The sequence below is a fragment of the Sphaerodactylus townsendi genome, linkage group LG04 (assembly GCF_021028975.2).
Source record: "Sphaerodactylus townsendi isolate TG3544 linkage group LG04, MPM_Stown_v2.3, whole genome shotgun sequence".
In the NCBI taxonomy this organism is placed as follows: domain Eukaryota; kingdom Metazoa; phylum Chordata; class Lepidosauria; order Squamata; family Sphaerodactylidae; genus Sphaerodactylus; species Sphaerodactylus townsendi.
In genome coordinates, this window is record NC_059428.1 from 123,604,649 (window position 1) to 123,626,252 (window position 21,604).

At 43.7% G+C, this 21,604-nt stretch overlaps 1 protein-coding gene across 1 annotated transcript in view; it reads right to left on the bottom strand.

Moving 5' to 3' along the window:
- Positions 1-21,604, bottom strand: part of PIBF1 (progesterone immunomodulatory binding factor 1) — a 121,534-nt gene that overhangs the window by 12,397 nt on the left and 87,533 nt on the right. Inside the window, exons 15-17 of the mRNA XM_048494119.1 lie at positions 18,810-18,912; positions 14,110-14,240; positions 8,955-9,039 (exon numbers count right to left, since the gene is read on the bottom strand). Coding sequence (XP_048350076.1) covers positions 8,955-9,039; positions 14,110-14,240; positions 18,810-18,912 — 319 coding nt within the window. The remainder of the gene's footprint in view (positions 1-8,954; positions 9,040-14,109; positions 14,241-18,809; positions 18,913-21,604) is intronic.

Consider the following 21,604-nt stretch of genomic DNA (forward strand, 5'->3'; position numbering starts at 1 on the left):
CTGCCTCCTTTTTGTGAATAGATTTGGAATCACTGCCTTTGACAGCCTCTTGGTAATAATGCCAGAGTTGTTTTTGACAGTGTTGTTGGTCTTATGCCCTTCAAGGATAGATCACCGGGGCAAATGACGCTGCTTGCTCACACTTTTTGCCCAAGCAAGATGACAGAAGGACTCTAAGTATTAGCGTAGCCTAGAATTTTGACTATCAGAGTGAGTGCATTAGGGAGCATCTTTTTTTTCTGAAGGTTTGAAAGGATGGCTCATGTATGTCCATATGCTGTTCATTGATGTGGTAGAAATAGATCTTCCAGGAGAGACCAGAAATAACCCTCTAGTCGTCATCAGTGATCTGTATCTAGTGGAGGAAGAGTCACTAGCATCTCTACCCTTCATGCAAACTAGTTTTGGCTAGTTCCTCACCTGCCCCCCTCCCCCGCGTTGATTGATTTACATTATTTTATTGTCCATCTTTCTCACTGAGATTCAAGGCCAACTCAGTTGGGCTCAAAGCTGCAAATAACCACACAGGACAAAATAGACTGGAAGGGAGAGGGTATTGGCAAGAAGAATTGGGAGGCACTGAAACAGTTAAGCCTGTTTTGTCCAACAATTATCTGTTAAAAATCACCCTTCCTGCAAAGTCTGGAGCATGAGTTTGTGAGATTTACTCTTCTTAATAAGAGTAGAGATTACAAGTGTCTTCTTTGTCTTCTTTGAAATATTTGAAAGCAAATAAAATACAAACCACACTTTCAAACAGAGAGTGATGTTGGGCTGGGGAGGGAAGGGTGTATGCCATTTTGAAATGAACAGGGCTCTAAGGACATAACCATCTCAGATAAGTTCAAACTAAGTCATACTGCAGCACTGGGACCATGAATGTCCTGAATCAATCCCTGTAGTCCCCAGCAATAATTTTCAAAAAATAATGTAACAGGTGATGAGAAAAAACAGTATTGCAGAGTCATATGTACACCATTTCATTGGCTGACAGCTGAGTCAACCATTTCATTGTGTCAGCCATTTCATTGGCTGACAGCTGTGAAACCACACACACACACACACACCCCAATAGCAGCACACAGCACAGCAGGAATTTGGTATAACACTGATTTATGCAAAAAAGTAGATAGTTGGCCTACAGTGCAGACCAGTGGCTGAAATGAAATGCTTTACTCTGTCAGCTAATGCAGAAAACATTCTGTTAACCTTGAACCAGTAGAATAGGATGGACGCTAAAGCAGGTCATAATGGACCTAGATGGCCAGGTCATAATGGACACAGATGGACATAATGGACATGATCTAGATGGCCCTGGCTTGTCCGAATTTGTCAGATCGCATAAGCTAAGCAAGGTCATCCCTGGTGAGTGCTTGGATAGGAGATCACCAAGGAAGTCCAGGGTTGCTAAACCAAGCAAGGCAATGGCAAACCACCTCTTGCCTTGAAAACTCTATGGGGTTGTCATAAGTCAGCCATGACTTGAGAGCACTTTCTACTACCACATATGAACATAATTTTCAGGGGCAAAAACCATGTGAAGGTCTAACTGCCAATGACAGCTAGTGGCCATATCCCACTTTTTGTGGGGCGCCTCAAAGCTTTTCAGTGTAAAGGCTGAGATCCAGAGAACTCAGTTCTATGCCCACAGAGGCTTTAGAATAGTGCCTCTTGAACAGCGGTTCCTCCTGCCACACAGCAAGAGGCTTTTTAAAAAAGCAAATGGGGCTTGTTGCTTAGCAATAAAAAACTCACTTGATATGCTCAAGGACCTGGATGATGTCTAAAGTTGCTCTTTGGGTCCTGGTCACTGAACATAGCCCACCTCAACCGTACAAGCTCAAAAGCATCTTCTTTCTATCTGTAATAATTTCTTGATGCTGCATTTTTTGTTCTTTTTAAAAAAGGTGCATGTCGACAATATTCTCCATTTCCCTACAACTAGGAAGTCGCACAGCGAAGATTTCAGGGGCTGCGTTTCCTACCCTAAAGGAAACTCTACCCTCTTTCCAAAACAAAACAGCATAGTGTTCTGCCAATGCAACCAACGTAACAAGAAGCACGTTCTATTTGGGACCTCACCTGACACGTGGGGAAGAGGCAACGAACAGAAAAAAGTTCCCCTGTGCTTTAAATTCTCAGTTAAAAAGCAAGCATTTGGGGGTGGTAAGTATGTATGCCTGAGCCTTTCCAACAGCGTGTCACAGCGTTTGTCTGTTTCTCTTCTCTTCCGGTTAAATATTTCCTCCAACTGCTTTCTGCTGTTTCCGTTCATATTTCCCATCTGATGTCAAAACTAAAGTCATGTTCAGGAAAATCAAAAGGTTTACACAGCTGGCTAGCTACTGCAATATGACTGAAAGATTCACAGCCAGTAGGAGAAACATGAATATAATTAAGTACCATATGAAATAGTTGGATACGCTGCCTGCCAACCATTTCTTGCTGAAATTCCTGTCTTTAAATAAACAAATAAATATAATCCGGCCCTCTCCAAAGTAGGTTTATTGTACATATGCTTGGAGTCGAAACAAAAAAAGAAAAAGAAGGAAAAAAAGAAAGAAAATGCCTATGTTTTATAGAAACTTTTCCTTCAAAATGAAGAGCTCAGGTTGCCCTCCTATGAATTTACATTACTATAAGCCTTCCTGGCTTATTTCTTTAGCATATGCAAACTGTATTTCCTGAAAGCCAAATTGCATTCAGCGTATATTTATTTGATAACCCACAATAAATAAAAAAATGATATGCCATAGTAGATAAATGCTGTTCTTGGAGAAGAGGGGAATACAGACAGCAGTAAGCTATTCAAAACTGTGTGTGTGTGTGTGTGTGGGGGGGGGATTCTCCCAGGTATGCATGAATGGACTTCATGTTAAAAGCTTCCCTTTGCTTTAAATCCAGTAACCTTTTTTGTATTTTTGTTTAGTTAATTCTAGAACTCAGCAGATAACCAAAATGAGCAAAGCTGATAAAACAGCACAGTGGGAAATAGAAACTCTTAACAATCACTTAAAAGTGTAATTGTTCCTTCCTTCTCCAAGCTTTGGATGGAAATAGCTGCGGGGCTTACCGGTGATACAGAAATGTCCCTGTAATCTACTGAAAAAAGCCACGAAGACCATTACCAGGATCTCAGTAACAGTAATGTAGCAGAAGAAAAATGATGATTACCTTGTGGCTTGAAGGTATAAAAGAGCTAAGTATTGTTCATCAGTGATTTTGTTTTTAAGAAGATTCAAACCGGTTATAGCACATATGCAATAAGGGGGAAGCAATTTCTGCAGCTTAATTCTGAAATTGTCTCATTTAAGACAAAACAAAAGAAAAAAAGAAAAATCTTTACTGTCCCCTGACTGAACAGGAAACACATCATAACCCAATGCTCTGGAGTCAGAAAAGCAGAGCTTCTAAATACCAGATCTCTCTCTCTCACTCACTAGTTTTTCTCATGCCTTCTGCAATTTGGGGAAATTTAAATACAGTCAAGGTTTTTCATTCCTTGACTCCATCATCAAGCAAAAAGGAGATTGCAACCAAGAAATCAGAAGTTGATTGATGGCCCAATTTGGGGGACAGGCCTTGGGTGTGGTATGGCTTGTGCAGACTCAACTCTTCCTCTGCTGGCATAAGGGGAACACCCGCTGGCAGAGAGGGCAAAGATGCTAGTGTCCAGGTGCCCCACAGTACTGAGCAGACGCTAGGGCAGGGGGCGGATGGGCTGGGGCATTCCTGGGGGTAGAGCTGACTTTAGTTGTTTCCACCTGGGTTTTTGAGCAAAGAATGCCATGGTGCAGGCCTTGGAGTTACACCACCCGAAAGGCTGGTGTGACTCTGTTCTGCTTTATAGAGGGCTTTCCCAGGGGGTGTGGGGTGTTGTTTTGTTTTTTGCTGCCTCCTTGTGGAGCCTGGAAGTCCTCTGGAGTGGAGTGGAGTGGAAGCAACGCGGCAGCATAGCAGAGGTGTTGTATCCGGCTATCAGAACCCTGTGAATTGGGTTGCAAGACTGGTAAGGACAGCCACAAAGAAGCTAGAAATGAATCTTATGTATAAGGAAGTCTAGCTGGTGATTAAGACAATTCATATCACAATATTCCGCATTGCTATGCATGGGTATGAAAGTTGGACAAGGAAGAAAACTAACAGGAAGAAAGTAGATTCCTTTGAAATGTGGTGTCAGAGGAAAGTTTTGTAGACACCATGGACCACCAAAAAGACTAATATGTGGTCTGTAGATCTAATCAAGCCTGAATTATTCCTAGAAGCTAAAATGAGGCTGTTCTTCTTTGGTCACATATGAGAAGACAAGAGTCACTGGAAAAGATAATAACGGTAGAAGAAAAAGAAGACCCAACATGTGATGGATTGACTCTACTTAAGAAGCCATGGCCCACAGTTTGCAGGACCTAAGCCAGGTTGTTAACGATGGGATGTTTTGGAGGATACTGAGTCATAGGGTCTTCGTGAGTCAGAAGTGACTTGACAGGGCTTAACACACACAAGAACACGCAAGAACAATGCTAACCACACACTTCTCACAAAGGAACAGATAAAGTAGGAGGTCTCCAGTGGCCTTAACACAGATGATCCAAACTGGCATGCAGCCAATCAGAATGAATACACATCAGGGCAAAGTCTCGGTAGTAATCCACGAACACCAAGAAAGAGACACCGACAATGAGAAGTGTTCGGAATGCAACACGCCGAGTTGAAATAGCTCCTCCAAACATTTTGTCAGATTAAGTAGGTCAAAAGAAAAATAAAGACAAAAACACACACTTGAAAATAGATATTGGTACAAGGACTAAACAAGGTGCAATGAGAACTAGATAAAGATGGAATTTAGTGGTAAAGGGTCTGGAGTCCATGCCCTACAAAGAGAGGCTTAGGGAGCTGGGGATGTTTAGTCTGGAGAAGTATAGGTTAAGGGGGGATATGATAGCCATGTTTAAATATTTGAAGGGTTGTCATGTTGAAGAGTGAGCAAGCTTGTTTTCTGCTGCCTCAGAGACTAGGACATGAAATAATGGATTCAAGGTGCAGGAAAAGAGATCCCACCTAAACATTAGGAAGAACTTCCTGACCATCAGGGCTGTTCGACAGTGGAATTCACTGCCTCGGAGAGTGGTGGAGTCTCCTTCTTTGGAGGTTTTTAAACAGAGGCTGGATGAACATAGGTTGGGAATGTTTTGATTGTGCATTGCAGGGGGTTGGACTTGATGGCCCTTGTGGTCTCTTCCAACTCCATGATTCTATGATTCTAGTGCAAGTTATACTTTTTTTTGGGGGGGGGGGTGTAATCTGGAAGGAAACCACAGAAAGAGTGCATCAGCCATGGAAGCTGCCTCCTCGCCTGAGGAGGAGTTCTGAACAACTTGAAGACTCGCACACTGCGTTCTGAACATGAATTGGCCCTCATAAAAAGGCATTTCCTGGGACTTCTGTAAAATACAAAGTATTCTTTCAAGGGTTCAATTAAAAAAAAAGAAAAGACAGAAAAGGAGAAATGACTGACTGGAAACTGATCCGAGACCACACACGTCTTGGAGGGGGGGGAAACAATTTCTATAAAGCCTAAGATGCACTTGTGGGTCTCGCCTTGCAAGGTTTTATTTAATTGAATCAGCTCCTAAATTGTTAATGAGGAACAACATAAAATGTAATTAATTTGGCCAGGCGTGTTTGGGCAAATGTTTTTATCTGCTGGACAGCATGGAAGGAGAAAAGGATACAGGGAAGAGGTTCACAGGCTGTCTTGAAGGCAAGCTTTTGCAGATTGAGACCTCCAGTCTAACAATAAGCATAGTGGCTGGCATCTTCGGAGGTGTATCACAGAGGGAAGTCTGCTTCCCTCTGTGATACACCTCTGAAGATGCCAGCCACAGATGCAGGTGAAACATTAGGAACAAGATCTACCAGACCACGGCCTCACAGCCTGGAAAACCCACCACAACCAGACCCAAATAATGTTTCTTTAAAAACCCAGTACACAATGGCTCCAATTTAATGCAGAAACAGTATTCTGGGGGACCGTTTGCAGCACAGGCATTCGAATACCCAAAGATGACATTTCGGAATCTAGTACATATAGTAGGTCCCAGAGTCTCTTACCCAATTTTTCCTTCCATGTCCAGGAGATATAAATTAAAAGCAATGTTGCAAAGGTAAATGAGCCTCTTTCCCTACTGCAGAAACATTTATGCGTTCAGTTTTTGGACATGTTTCAATCTGTGCCCCCAGTATTTTATACTGGAGGTGTGTCCACTTGCCAAGCCCACAGCTCGCTGCCCTCACAATCTTGAATGGTAGTTTGAATACTGAACGAGCAGTTCCACCTCATGCTAAAAGAGCTACAGCTATACCCGATGAAACGGCAGCAAGAGCAATCGCCCAATTTTGTGGTTTTTTGCAGACTGTACTCAAAATCAGATTTAGAACAAATGTCAGAACCAGCCTTAGTTCCCAACAGGGACCCATGTGGCAGAGGCCCACATATTCTGGGGGAAGGAAAAGGGAGGGGGAAGAGAGGCCAGCATCTGCCTGTGGCCCACTCACCCTGGCCCAGGGCCACCAAAGGTCTTTGCTGCCTGCACCTTCCTGGCCTCTCGTGAGTAAACATGAACTCTCACTGCGAATCCCAGAGATTGTTCAGATGCTAATCTGGGCCAGGGTGTTCCCAATCCTTTCCTTCTTGGCACTGAAAGCTGGTGATCGGTTTTGAAGCACCTGGCTTTACTTTCTGATGAGTTATACCTGCCACATTACACCATCACTCCATCAATATCAGTACTGTCTACTCAGTGGCAGTGGCTCTCCAGGGCCTTATATCAGAGTTTTATGCCTCTTCTATTACTAGATCCTTTTTCACTAGGGACGCAGGGATTGAACCTGGGACCTTCTGCATGCTAACCAGATGCTCTACCACTGAGTCATAGACTGTCCCATAAGAACCTTCGCTTGCATTGGAAGTAGCAAGGGGGAGGGGGGCGTTCCTGAGATAACATGGGCCAGAAGGTTCTGATCTCCTCTATGTTTGGTTCTGTTCTCTTCCCACAATCATCCTGAATGTGGTGGCCAATTTTGAGACTCCTATCTTCATTTTTTAATGAGTTAAGGTTTAGATAAATAGATAAAGAAATGCCTTTTATTATTAAAGGTAAATCAGGGTTTGACCTCAATGCTCTTCCAGCCCATCAAATGAAAAAACCCCCCACCCCTCTATGGTAGAGGGGATTGAAGAACCACAGATTAACCAAATGCCAGCACCGATAGAGAAAATATAGAATTGATGCAGGATGGAGAAAGCTATTACATTTTTCTATACTCTTTTGGAGGTGAGTGATCCAAATTCTTAGGGGCAACAATAAGATCCAGGTTATTTTAAAACCAGCTGGAAAGACTATCAGATCAGCCAAAAGGGTTCATCACACACAAACCAGAGAAGATGATGAGGGAATGCTGAGGGAAATGGCTTTTGACAGTGTTCTCCTCTCTACAACTACTGATATCCATTAAGTCTGAGTTTTTGACTCATTTCCTGACACAAAAAGACATCCACTTCTTGCACAAGACATGCAGTGACAGTTGCTGGAAGAGATTTTATGCACAGCTTTTTGGGAAAAGATGTTTAGAAAGGTCACAAAAAAGGAACACTATATGAACAGCTAACAGTTTGCAAGATACATTTAGAAAACCACCACCATATTTCTTTGAAATTTCTTACCTGTGAGGGAAAACATTCAAGAAATCTGACTTATATTATGTTCTTTCATTAATGTAAAAACTGGCCACCTTTGTCTTTGCATGCATGTAAAATTTCCTCCTTGAGAAATAATTCTTTCACACACAGTGGAATGAATGAGTCCTGTGTTAACTTTGTGTGACACCATGAATTAAGGACATAATAAAAGGTATAATACACCTAGTGTAAATACTAGCACACTTTTAATAGCATATGTGTCACAACTTAACAATTCACTGTCAAGGGAAGTTACACACCTCAGACAATGGCAGTCAATAAAAGTGTTAGGAGACAGCTGGTGGCATTTATGGAAGTTAGCATATAAAGGGTTCTTGACAAAGAACAGTACTTTGTAATTTAACAGAACTTTGCACCTTAGCACCTGGAAACACTCATTCAACTTTTAAACTAAAAACCAATCTATGAAATGGAATCGAGGTAATATAACAATTAAAGGTGTGTGCGGGGTGGGAATTAACAGCATAGACTCAGTTTTGCAAAGTGAGAAATAAATAGGGGAATAAAACCAGAATGGCACCAAATACTAGTGGATCAAACAAAAAGCCAGTTCTTCGTATTCTGCCTCACCTGAGCATGATCAAGGCAGAGACACAGATCAAGGAGGAAGGTAATGTTTCTGAGGTATGCTACCTCTGTTCCTCCCGCATACAATCTTATTAGGTGACTGCTTCCCTTCCCAAGGAAGATGGGGAAAGTTTCAGACTACCATGCTTGATTTGGCTTGCCTCCATAGCTATTTCTTTCTTCAATAACTTCAGAACATTTGGAGAGATGGTGTGTGTGTGTGTGTGGGGGGGGGATTTCCTCCTCAGCATTGCTGAGAACAGCTCCATCCTGCCAGGGGCCTGGCAAAGGCACAGCCTTAGGATGGAGGGGGTGCTGAGGACCAGTGAAGTCAGCGCAAATGACATGTGGGGGCAGTGGCTGAGGTGAATGTCATGTAGAAGTTATCACCTGCTCAGATATATTTGAGGAATATGAGGTGGATGGAGGTGGAAGGGGGAGACAGTACCAGGGTTATGGAGAGGCGTGGTGGTGGTGGGGAGGTAGGAGTGTGAACTTTGCTAGGTGTTTATTTAAAATACATTTATAAAACTAACTGAGAACGAAAATAAACTATAACCATGACTTATACGGTGGTGGTGGTGCGGGGAACACACATGATAATGACTGTTCAAAACAAGAAGATTACCTCACGGTGATTTAAAAGTCTTTCTAAGTCTGCTGCCATTTGATTCTTGACACGCAGCAAAGCTGTCTTTTCTTTATTTAAAAGGCTGGTAGGCAAAAAAAAGAATAGTATTAGGAAATAAAGTAATAGCAAGGAATTATCTCTTCTAATCTTGTATTCTGGTTACAACATGAATTTTTGAAGTAAACTGTTGGCAACCATGAGCATATGCTGAAGCAACAGCAAATCTGCAAATACTTTTGTTAAAGACTATGATCTATAGACCATTTAAACTACTATCTAAACCTCCTATATAGGTTCCGATGACATTAATGGGATGAATCCATTGTAAAAGTTAAATGTACTTGCACTATCAATCAAATTAAAGCACTGAGTCAGTTGAGTTAATTTTCTTTGATATTCCTTTAAAAAACAGAAACAGTAAATTAAGTACGAACTAGATTTATAGCATTGTTCAAGGCATGGTGTTCAGTTCTGGCTGTCACCTTTCAAGGAGGCTGTGGTAAACTGGAAAGGATTCAAACACGAATTGTGGAGGTTGCAGAAGGCCTGTGAGGAAATTGCTGACATGACTGTTTGTGCTTTAAACAGGTTATATTCATCAGGGGAAAAAATGGACGGGCATTATTTGGGGCAGTGACAGATGAAGGGAAGAATTTCTTCAGTGTTTCATCACACTCAGCCTCCTCAAAGTGACTGCTCAAATTTTTGCTGATGTCATTAAGCTAAAACTAAGGAACAAGGAAGACTTCCTGGATCCATTGTCTTTGTCAGACGAACTGCAGGATTGCAGATGTATGGACAAGATAGCAAGCTTTCTGAGCCTAGGGATGCTCTCTCTCACAAGCAAAGGGGCTTGTACTGAACAAATCATTTCCCCGGAATTGTCCATTGGGAAGCAGCTGTTAACTCAATTCAAGACATCTGCAAAAATGGACTGGGGGGGGGGGGCGTCTAAGACAGGAATCCCTATGATTTCTAAGCCTCTGTGCCCCCTTGGAATTTTGGGAGGAGGGAGCCACAACACCTCTTTGGGAGCAGAAAAACCTGAAAGATGAAAGGAGCCACCAAGTGACTAAAGGAAGTTCACATCTTTAGAAGACCTGATCCTCCAGTGAATCCTCCACCTTTCATTTGAATGAGGGCAGCCAATAACAAGCCCTGCCTTACAAACATGCTGCCCGCCTTCTGAAAATTTTGGTGGAGGCCAAGGTAAGTGCTGGTGGGGATCATTATGTCCAATGCAAAAAACTTGGATTTTGGGGGGGGGAGCATTGAACACCCCCATGAAATATTTTCATTTGACATAAATGAAACATTTTAAAAGTCAATCAGTCAATCAAATCTTTATTGGCACTCCAAAAAGATAAAATATTTTTACCACTTTTCATCAATTAATGAATTTGTTGACAACTCGTTCATCCTGTAAAACTCTTTTGAAAGGTACAATAGCTAAAAAAATTGACACTTTCGCAGGCACCTCAGAATTATAATCAGCTACAAGGAATTTAATACTTCCCCCATCCAATCTGGTTGGGGCTTGCAGAAAGGATAAATCAATTGAGGATGCAACTGAGTATGCCGTGAACAGTGCAATAGGATGTGTACAGTAGTACCAGGTTCTCTGAACTAGGAAACGCAAAGTCTTTCTTCATGAGGAATATTGATATATCTGCCACTAACCACCGCAGATAGGAAGATATTCAATTTGGTCCACATGAAAGCTTGATGCAGAGAAAGGGACTGTTAAGTTCGTAAAATACTGGGCCATAGTCCTCTGAGAGAAAGAGCATAAGAGCACGGGGAACACATCTTATTCACTCCAATGTTTTCAAAGAGTCTACTCGTTCAAAAGGTATAGCAAGAAAATATATCCTAAGGAGGATTTAAAAAGTGGGGTTGCTGGACGCCTCTTATTATTATCGCTGCTTTAAATTGTTTTAACCAGTGTTTTAGCTGTATTTTATGTTGTACACCGCCCAGAGCCCCTTGGGAATGGGGCGGTATAAAAATCTAAATAATAAATAAATAAATAAAAAATATGAGGACTTTTTTTCAATTTTGGGGTAGAAAAATATGGAATTTTTCAGGAACTGCAAAACCTTTGCTCCCAGTTTTGCAGCGCCCCCAGAACAGTTCCTGTTAATCTCCCCCATCCCTTTACAATGAGTGAAATGCATTAAGATAAAATAGGGTGCCGCAGTTTGCTGTTCTCTCTTGCTTTTGTGCTGGCTGCAGTTGCAATTTCTCTTTTACAAAACGAAGGCACTGCTCATTTTAAATTCTATAAACGACGCCTCCGAAAAGCATACCTAGTCATCAATTCTAAGCTACACATGGAGAAGGTAATAGCACACCTTGCCTTGCTTGAAACAGAACCTTTGCTGGAAAAAAAAGTATCAGTACTGAGAGACTGCAGCAAAATGGTGGAATGAGGCTACAGTGTTGAGCAATAAAATGAAGCTCAACAGGTCGTAAGCCTGCCTGTTGGCTCGAAACACAACTAACAAGAACTGGAAATGCCACCCATCCATTTATACCCTGCCTTTCTTTCCCATAGGGAGCCAAAGTGACTTATTGTTCCAGAGGCGTAGCTGGGCCAAACTGCACCCGGTGCACAGTCTATATTTTCCACCCCCATGCCCCCCCCCCTGCGGCACCCCGCCCCACCTCCCGCAGCGCCCCCCCTTCCCACACTTTCCTTAGTTCTTTTCCTTTTCCTATAACTTTTTCAGGCTGAAAAAAAGGGCCTATTCGCAGTTCAGGCTTAAAAATGGCTTGATGGAAACTATACTTCCCAGGAGACCTTGTGAGCCCCAAGGTCTCCTGGGAACTGTAGTTCCTCAGGCCGTTTTTAGCCTGTACTATGAACAGGCCTTTTTTTTCAGCCTGAAAAAGTTATAGGAAAAGGAAAGGAACTAAAGTAAATGTGGGAAGGGGGATGGGGGGACTGTGGGACGAAGGTGGAGGGACCTGGGGGCGATTTTCCGCACCCCCAGGCATGCGCCCAGTGAACCCCCCTTTCCCCTTGTAGCTTCGCCACTGCATTGTTCTCCATCACTTTGCCCTTGCAACAGTCCTGTGAGGTAAGCTTGCCTGTGTTTGAATGGTCCAGCAAGCTTCTAAGGCAGATTGGGGATTAGAGCCTTGAATTTCCCAGATTCTAGAAAAGGCCCTTCTCAAGCAAGAAAGTAAAAATATGAGCACAACAGGTGTGATCATGCTAGCAGTCTGATAAAAGCTCTCAGGCCTTTTATGCAGTGCCACCCTCGGGATGTCAAAACCACAGAGGGCTTCCTTTCCTGCTTTTTAAAATTTAAACTAGCGGGTCCGGCCACGCGTTGCTGTGGCAATTGTCCTTCTCATCACAGTCTGCAACCCACACAGATGTCCATGCAGGCCAATGATCCCCAGCATAGCCTTTTGGGGTGGTCAAATGGAATCCCTCTTTCCTTTTTCAATGCACATCATTATATGGTGCTGTCTTGTTTTTTTAGTATAAGGTAACCCTTTCCATTCCACAACAGAACTGTCCAGAGTGCGAATCCCGCTGTCCATGAGGCTGGTTGACACGCACAGTCCTGGCTTGGGTAAGGCAGAACTAGGGCAAGGATGCTATCCCAGTCAGGCAGCAGAGGCAGGGTGGTGAGGTGCTCAGATTGAGAACAGCTCCCTGGGTTCTTAAAGGGCCATGTACAAAAGAAGCAGAGCCGGTAGTGTTGGTTCGCCCCCACCCCACGGATTTTCTTAGAAGAAAAAGGCAAACTCCAGCTCGCTTTTAGTAAAAGAGAGCTGTGGCGAATATGGGTGAGGAAGTGGGTAAGTGGTGGTTGGATGTGAGGGAGGGCAGAGTGAGGTGTGTGAGGATGAGCTGGATGTGTATGAGAATATGTGTGTTGTGTGGTAGCAGTGGGTGAGGCACAGGGCGTGAAAATTACCTGTGTGTGAGGGGGGGAACCCCACCTGACGTCTCACACGGCAAAGTGTGTATGCGTTTCACTTCCACTCGTATTACCTAACAGTATTACCTATTTACTGTTTTCACTGCTCATCTCTGGCCATCTGCGCGAACATTCTAAGCCCTCATACCAAGCCCTCAGGCCACAGACAGGCTGCACGAACATTTTAAGGGTGACAGTTAAACACAGCCAGCTTCATGGCCTGGTGCGCCAGGAAAAAGATGTTTTACCTGGCTCAGGTATGGACTTTCGGTGATTTGAAGGTCCAATTACCTGCCCGCAACAGGGAGGGACGTCCTGTGAAAATTTGGGGGCGATCTGTCCAGCAGCTTCTGAGGGAGACCATCAGGGACAAACAACGTTAGATTAGATGGGATTCTCTTGCTGTGAACTGTCCCCAGGCAATCCAACTTGCCATTTTACCTACCTGCTCTCTTTGTGCAAACTTCAGGTTGCTCTCTGCTGCGGTTGTGTGCATGTGTGTGCCATCTTCAGTCTACGTGTTATTTTGCTGGACCATGTCAATTTCATGTAGGTTTCACCGGTCAACTGCTCCAGCAACAGATCGGCAACGTTAATTTTTTAAAGAAGAAAACTCTTCCTAGGATGTTGTGGGTTTTCCGTGTTGTGTGGCTGTGTTCCAGTAGTATTTTCTTCTGACATTTCTCCTGCATATGTTGCTGGCATCTTCAGAGGATCCGTCAGGAAAAAATACTACTGGAACATGGCCATACAACTCGGAAAACCCACAACATTCTAGTGATTCCAGCTATGAAAGCTTTCGACAATACATTGAAAGTTCTTCCGATCGCTCTGAATTGCACCCCAGAGTCGAAGGAACTGCTGTTGGATGGGTGAGGGAAGGCAGGGAGGAGCAAGAAAACCCAATGCAAGCCAAACGAATGCTGTCTCCCTTTGCTTTCCCTGCAAAGTGAAAGGAAAAGTTGTGCTGTCAGAGATTTTAGAAACTGTGGAGATTCTCTGATTGGAGGCGTGGTGAGTTTGGGAGAGGGTACAACAACCCAAAGGGATTGTGTGCTCAATGCGAATCAGACCACAAGTGCATAAATGGCTTCAGCTGAATATAAACTTTGCTCACAAGCAAGCAGAAGATGTCCTGCCATTAAAACGGGAGGAGGTAAATAGAGTGCTAAGAGGCCACTAAACAAACAAAAAGAAAAACGTGTGACACTTACCTCACATCCTCCTCAAGTTGTGTAATGTGTTCTCTATGCAAAAGTATTTGAGAGTCTCTCTGCTGCACAGATTCAATCAGGTATCTATAAGGCTGCTGGACTTGATTCAACAAGGAATTTGCTCTGTCCAGCTGGGGTGGGGAGTGGGGGGAGGAATACAATTCATTACATGATAGGAAAGAGAACTTTATGTTACTTTTACATTTTTTTAAAAAAGAATAAACCTGTGATTAATCTTAAATTCTACATTTACAAGAGGTTCAGAGTGAACCATAAGGCTCTTGTCACCTCCAACATTCAACTAAGATGCTTTTTATTCTTATAAAGATCCTTTTGTTTCTTGTTGTGCCGTCTCTCTGAGACTTATACATATACCAACGCTCCTTAAATGTACAGGTAGTTATTTAGAGAGCAATCAGTGCAGTAGATGTTAATCTTGGTCCTTTCAAGGTTTCATTTCTTCGAACATTTCAAACCTGTGCAGTTCATTGAAACTGTCAAATTTAGTAAGCAATTGCTAACTGGAATGCCCTTAAATGTTGCATTCAGAGGCAGAAAAGACCACGTATGCTCATTCTGTTCAATTGTGCCTTGACAATTTTTCTATATTATATTTATATCACATAACGCCTTTGGTTTCCTTGCCAATGGAAAAAAAGTATTCTGAGCCCCATAAAAAATCAGAAATATGCCTTTTTTTTGCGAGCCTCCCGCCCCCACACTTCAAGTCGGAAAAAAAAAACCCCATGGAATATTTTCTGTTTTGCAATGAATAAAATACTTTTAAGACATGAATACGACACAACAGGAATGAACAGAATGGTACTTTGCTAAAGAGATCAGAATTGCTTTTATAGAGGGTAGGATGGCAGTCTATTGCAATGCTTTTGGTATATACAATATAGTTTTACGGCATTGCCTCATATCTTTATAATCCATTCTTGGCCTTGTTTGTGATATATTTATTCCTTAGACACTTTTCTTTTTGCCATGTTTCCCAGTTTTCATGAGTCCAGTCCTAACGAATTGTGACTGGACATTTTGTGCCATCTGATCACATTGTTTTCTGTATTTTGTAAACTTGCTTTGAGTCTCAGGGAGGCAGGCACGGGGCTAATGATGTAAATAAATGTTACCAGCTTTGTGTGCAGTATGCAGATTTTAGCCCTTTTACAACAGAAATGGACTGTAGTCTACAGCTGTGATTACTGTAGCATCCCCCTGTCTTTTACTGCACTATCTATATAGTGATCCACTGTCAGCATTGTTATTGTATTCCTTGCCTTTGATAGTTTGTTGTTTGGTCGCTCTCCATTTCTGCAGTTCCTAGTCCTATTACATTCTTGATATGTTGCCTTATGCAACCTGATTGCATTGCTTCAGCTTGTAATCTGCCTTAGATCTCAGCATGAAAGATGACTATAAATGAACAATATAAATAACAAGCAACGCTATCCAGAAATCAGTCTTCATACCCACAATTCGGCACCATTAGTTTTGAGTTCTCTCACAACCCCCAGAAAATTTAATCAGAAAAATGTATGTGCTTCCACTCCAGAGACTAAATACAGCGCATTAACAAATTCCTCCTGCACTCCAATTCAGAGATCAGTTAAGCCAAAATAGGTAGACAGAATCTTAGAGTCCCATTAACACTATAATGAGCAAAACTGGTTTGGATTTGGATAATCTGGGTTTATTTGATTATAGATTAGGGTGTGACATGAGCTGCACAGAGGTGGCAAAAGCCAGGTACGACAATATGTGCAAGTGGTCCTCTGACTTTCCAACTTTAATGACAAAAAAGTCCCTAGCTTCTTTCATTGTGCAGATATAAAGGGAAAGGCATCTCTTGACATGGAATAGGCGACAGACTTTCTTTTATTTTCAAAATGAAACCTGGGAAGTTTGAAAACCTGTCACACCTATTGTTATAATGTGATATCGATAATGAATTGCTGATTTTTTTTAAAAAAAGCCACAATGGCCTAGGGAAGGGCCTCTGACGGTCAACTGGGGCAGGGAAACTGCGGGGAAACCTATCTGATGGAAGCCCCACTGTTTATGATCCTGCATTGGCAACTGCATTGGCAACACCATCCAAACCTTTACACATATGAAAACAATAATATTTTAACAAATCCTGAGACTGGGAGAGGAAGAATTCCCAGCGGCAGCTTAGACTAATTCAGGGCCTCAGGAGCCACCTGTGGCTTTTTGAAAGGCCACCTGTGGCTCTTCTGAATACTACTCCCCAGTTTGGTATCTGCCACAGGGTCCAGGAACGTGGGCAAGTCCACTGACCAGCAGGGCTTGTGGCTGGGCAGGCTGTTCACACCTTGAAGCTGCAACTGACGGAGGGAGGATGAGCAACTGTAGGCCTCGCTCAGGAAGAGAACTAAACAGTGATGTAGGTATAGATTTTTTATGGGGGGGTTGGGGTGGGGCCATGCCCCCACCCGGCTCTGGGGGCGTGGCCATGCCTCCCCAAGCCCCGCCCACGGCCTCAGTGCTTCTAAAAGCAGCTCTCCGAGGACAGGGACAGCAGACTCCCCTGCCCCCGCCCCCATCGACTGGGCTCCCAGCCGGCAGTCCCTTCTGCCCTCCCCTCCGGGCAGAGGTGTAGCTAGGGAAAATGGAGCCCGGTGCAAAATCTGAGTTTTGCACCCTCCCCCCCACATGGGCGGCCACTGTGATGCTGGAATCAACCGGCAAACAGCATCACTTTTAATAGTGTTTAAACTTGGGAGCTCAGATTCTCCTTTTAAATTGACCTTCAAGGAGAATCTGGGGGGAGTATCACATCTGGGGGGAGTATCACATTGGAAGTGATACTGGGTGGATTCTCCCCCACCCTGAAACAGCATCACTTTCAATGTTTAAACTGAGGACCTTAGATTCTCCCTCTAAATCCATCAATTTAAAAGGAGAATCTGGGAAAATTGGGGGGGGGGGTGCCTGCTGTCAGGGGTGCAATTATTAAGCTAGCAGCACCAAAATTTCAGGGTATCTTTAAGAGACTATCCTGATGATACCACCCAGGTTTGGTGATGTTTGGTTCTAGGGGGTCCAAAGTTATGGACCCTCAAAAGTGTAGCCTCCATCTTCTATTAGCTCCCATTGGAATCAATGGGGGATGGGGGCACCCCCTTTGGTAAAAAAAATCAATCACTATGGTAGCTAACCACAGCAAGCTGGCCACAGTAGGGCAGAAGTGATTCTATCCCCCTTTCTCCACAGCCAGCTTGCCCTCTTTGGGGCACCCTGGGCATGTCACTTTCTTTAGCTGTTGTGCCACATGCTAAACTTGCACAGGTGTCAAACTTGTGGCCCTCCAGATGTTATGGACTACAGTTCCCATCATCCCCTGCCAGCATGATGCTGGCAGGGGATGATGGGAACTGTAGTCCATAACATCTGGAGGGCCACAAGTTTGACGCCACTGCAGCACAAGGATCTGTACTGTGTGACTGAAAGTAAGCTGTGGCAGCCATTTTATCTCTGGCCCTGCCTGCTGTAGCAGCCATTTTGGGGCTGTGCCCCACCATACTGTGGCAGCACTTAACGAGGTGAAGTCCTCAACCATTTTTCAGCCTGTGGCCCCCTTTGCATTTCTGACATAGTATGGCAGGTGACAGAAAAGCCTGCTTGCCATCACGGAGAGGGATTGCTGAACAGAGAACATGTTATTTAACAGCTACACTGAAGTTTCTGAAGAAAATTCTCTATAGATAACTTGGGCTACACTGTAAGCAGAGGAGATCAAAAATAGATGTCCTCTTCCTCCCTCAGGAGCCACCTGCGAGCCTCAGAAGCATGCAGTGTGTCCCCAGCATTTGGGGTGATGTGTGTTGCCTAATTGTTAGCATGGCCTTTTAGTGGTTCACAAGTGACTGATGAAGGAAGGGAGAGGTGGAAAAATCTGCTTCCACTCGTCTTTTGAACTGATGCTGTATTGTACCTCTGGACACACAGCAGGGTCACTGGGTGGGTAGAGGGGAAGGTCGTTGTGCATTCCCTGTGTTGTGCAGGGGTGGACTAGATGACCCTCAAGTTCCCTTCCCGTTATTATTATATTGTACTTTATCACACATTTTCCATGCGTCAATCAAACCACTCTCCACAGATGGTCTACAAAATTCAGATTAAAAAAACCAAAACAAATGAATTTTGCTTTTTGCTTTTCTTTTAGTGATGTAAGAAGTTGATGAGCTTTGCATGCTGAACAGCCCAGGACGACTGGGCAGCCTAGGAAAACTGGCGAGTTTTCAGGTAAATACATCCCAGCAGATAAGGAATCTAAAGCAACTGGATAAAAAAGGAGAGGTGGTGCATGAAAAACATAAAATACCTCAAGAACCGTGAACCAGTTTTGCTAGTTCTTTGCCTGTTCAGAAAACAGAGACTTATCTGTCTCGTCTGCACTTTTTGTTTAGTCTGTAAAGTAATCTGCCTTTTGATCTCGACTCTAAAATGGCACAAATGGCTTGGAAAAACGCGAGCGTGAACGCATTTTCCCCAAATGATCAAATCATAAGAAATACATTGATGCTGTTGTTAGTCTGTTGTTTTATCTATGCCTAATAAAGGTAATGAAAAAACCCGTTAAATACGGCTTAGAAGTATAAGAGGCCGCCCATTAATGACATGGGGCTTCATTATGTATTTTTATTCTTTTATTCGGGAAGCAGGTCTCCTACCTCTTGTGAAATCTGGGTTACTTGTTCCTTCTGATGCTCCAGGTCTTTTGCAAGGAGGGAGTTCTGCTTCTCTAGCTGCAGCAGCCGCCTTGCCAAATGGACGCTGTGCCAACGGGCGGGCGGGGGGGGGGGGGCACACAAAGAAAAAGGATGACCTCAGACAGAATATTTCCCCAAACAGAATGCAAACAGTCTGTCCTACCGAATTGGACAACAAAGCTGATTAGACAAACTAATAAAGATGTCTTTATGACTTCTGGCCTTTGGGCAACTCTGATACAGCACATGGTGTTCCTTCTTTCTTTTGGTAGAAATGCACCGGCCAAAGGTAACTGGCGTAGCTACCTGCGGCCTGGAAGAATCCCCCCAGGAAACTTAACAAACGTGTTTGCTTTTCTTTTAAGCTGTGGGACAGTGGGCTGGCTGGTTGTTGGCTCATAATTTTGGTGTACTTGTTTGCAAGACTGCAGTAAAGAAGATTACATGCACGGACCTGCTGAGAAATATTTTGAGGACTTAATTGGAGAAAGTGGAAGTGGACGAGTCCAGATTCGATCATTCCAAGTCTGAAACCTGCATGTTTGGGCTGCAATAGCAGTACTCAGTTCTCCAGCATCTGCTGCACTTTAGATAATTATTGGAAAGCATCCACGGACCACAAAATTATCTTCAAGCAATCATTACAGAAAAGCCTCTCTCTCGCTTGCCCTTCCCTAAGTTGTAGTAAATTATAAAGTCATTGGAGTAAACATGCAAAGAAAAAAACATGGTATACTATGATGCTTGCTTGATAGATAACATGCAGGGCTTTTGTGGGCAGGGAGGGGGTTAAGAACATAAGAAGGAGCCTGCTGGATCAGACCAGAGTCCATCTAGTCCAGCACTCTGCTACTCGCAGTGGCCCACCAGGTGCCTTTGGGAGCTCACATGCAGGATGTGAAAGCAATGACCTGCTACTGCTGCTGCTCCCAAGCATTTGGTCTCCTACGGCATTTGCAATCTCAGATCAATGAGGATCAAGATTGGTAGCCATAGATCGACTTCTCCTCCATAAATCTGTCCAAGCCCCTTTTAAAGCTATCCAGGTTAGTGGTCATCACCACCTCCTGTGGCAGCATATTTCAAACACCAATCGTGCGTTGCGTGAAGAAATGTTTCCTTTTATTAGTCCACATTCCTCCCCCCGAACGATACAGGTTCATGACAACACTGAGCAATTTATTTAGGCTTCTTACAATGTTTTGAATTGGATGCACGCTGGAGAATATTTTCTATATGCGCTAAGGAGGGCATGCCAACATCTTCTTGTTTAAACACTAGCACTCTTTAAGAGGTTTAAAACTGCATAACGGAAGAATCTCTCTACAAATCTCATTTTATCACTGAGCTCTCTCCTCCCCCCCCCCCCCAAAGTTGGGTGTGTTTTATTGTGCAACCATGATACCTTATAAAGATCTCTTGGATGCAACGTGAAAACAAATGTGTTGCTTAAGTCCCGCTAATTTCAATTGGTAATCAGGATTCCAGGAAGATGAGGCAGGGAGACACACAGGGACTGCAGTTTGGTGCATCGGTTTGCTGTCTGCATTCGGGGCAAAACCAGCGTTGTGACAGGTGGTGGCAGGCTATTTGGCCTTTGTGGCACCGAAGTTATTTACGAACCATTATCCTGCCTTTTCCCCCAACGGAGAGCCAGGGAGACTTAAGAAGAGGCTCGACACATTACATTATCATATTCATAAAAGCAAAAATATTATGCAAACAAGATAACAAGAAAGGATGTACTTTGCAAATTTCCGCCATCCTGAATACTTCATATAACTGGTGTGGGGGGGGGGGGAGGGGAGGGTTCTGGAGAGAATCACCTGTTTTGGACTGCAGAGGGAAGAAAGGAGTTCCTTTCCATTCACCAAAGGAAGAAAGGATTTCCTTCCATTCACCAAAATCCTCTGGTGGCTGCAAGCCTGCACATGCAATGAAGATTATCCGTCAACTTGACTAGGCAGCTCAACTGATTGACACATGCCCTTTAAATGCCTTCAAAAGCTTCTTTAAGAAGTTCTATTTTACAGAGTTAAAAAAAAGACCAACCACCGGGAAGAACAGGCATATTTGAACCTGAACTAGCAGATGATCCCACAATGTTGGGGTAACCACGCCAAAAGACCCGATAGCGGCAAACTGATTCACCTGGAGGGGAAATCCCTCACCAAAAAAGGCTTTGCTGTGTTGAGTGCAAAAGGGCTGCACAAGGAAGCCTCATATGGGGGGGGGGGGGGGGGGGGACGGTGAGGATCATGAAGGGGCTTGCAAGCACCTTGAACTCAACCTAGAAATGAGTAAGTTTCCATTGCAATGTCTTTGGTACAGGCATTACATTGACAAAGCAATTCAATTTGACCAAAACAAATTTTTTAGAGCAGACCAACTGTGTTTCCCAAATTGCCTTCAAGGGCAGCCCCATGCAGAGTGTGCTGCAGTAGCCAGGCCTTGAGGTTAGCTTGGCATGGATGGCAAGAGGTGCTAAATGCAGCCGAAAAGACTCACTCCTGTTTCTCCAGTAGGAGGACTGGGACACCTATGCTAGAGAGGCTCAAGCCATCTGAGTAGGCAGTGCGATGACCTCTACAGCATAGGTGTCAAACTCGCCGCCCTCCAGATGTTATGGACTACAGTTCCCATCATCCCCTGCCAGCATGATGCTAGAAGGGGGATGATGGGAACTGTAGTCCATAACATCTGGAGGGGCATGAGTTTGACACCTGTGCTCTACAGCATTAATTCTCTCCAAAAGA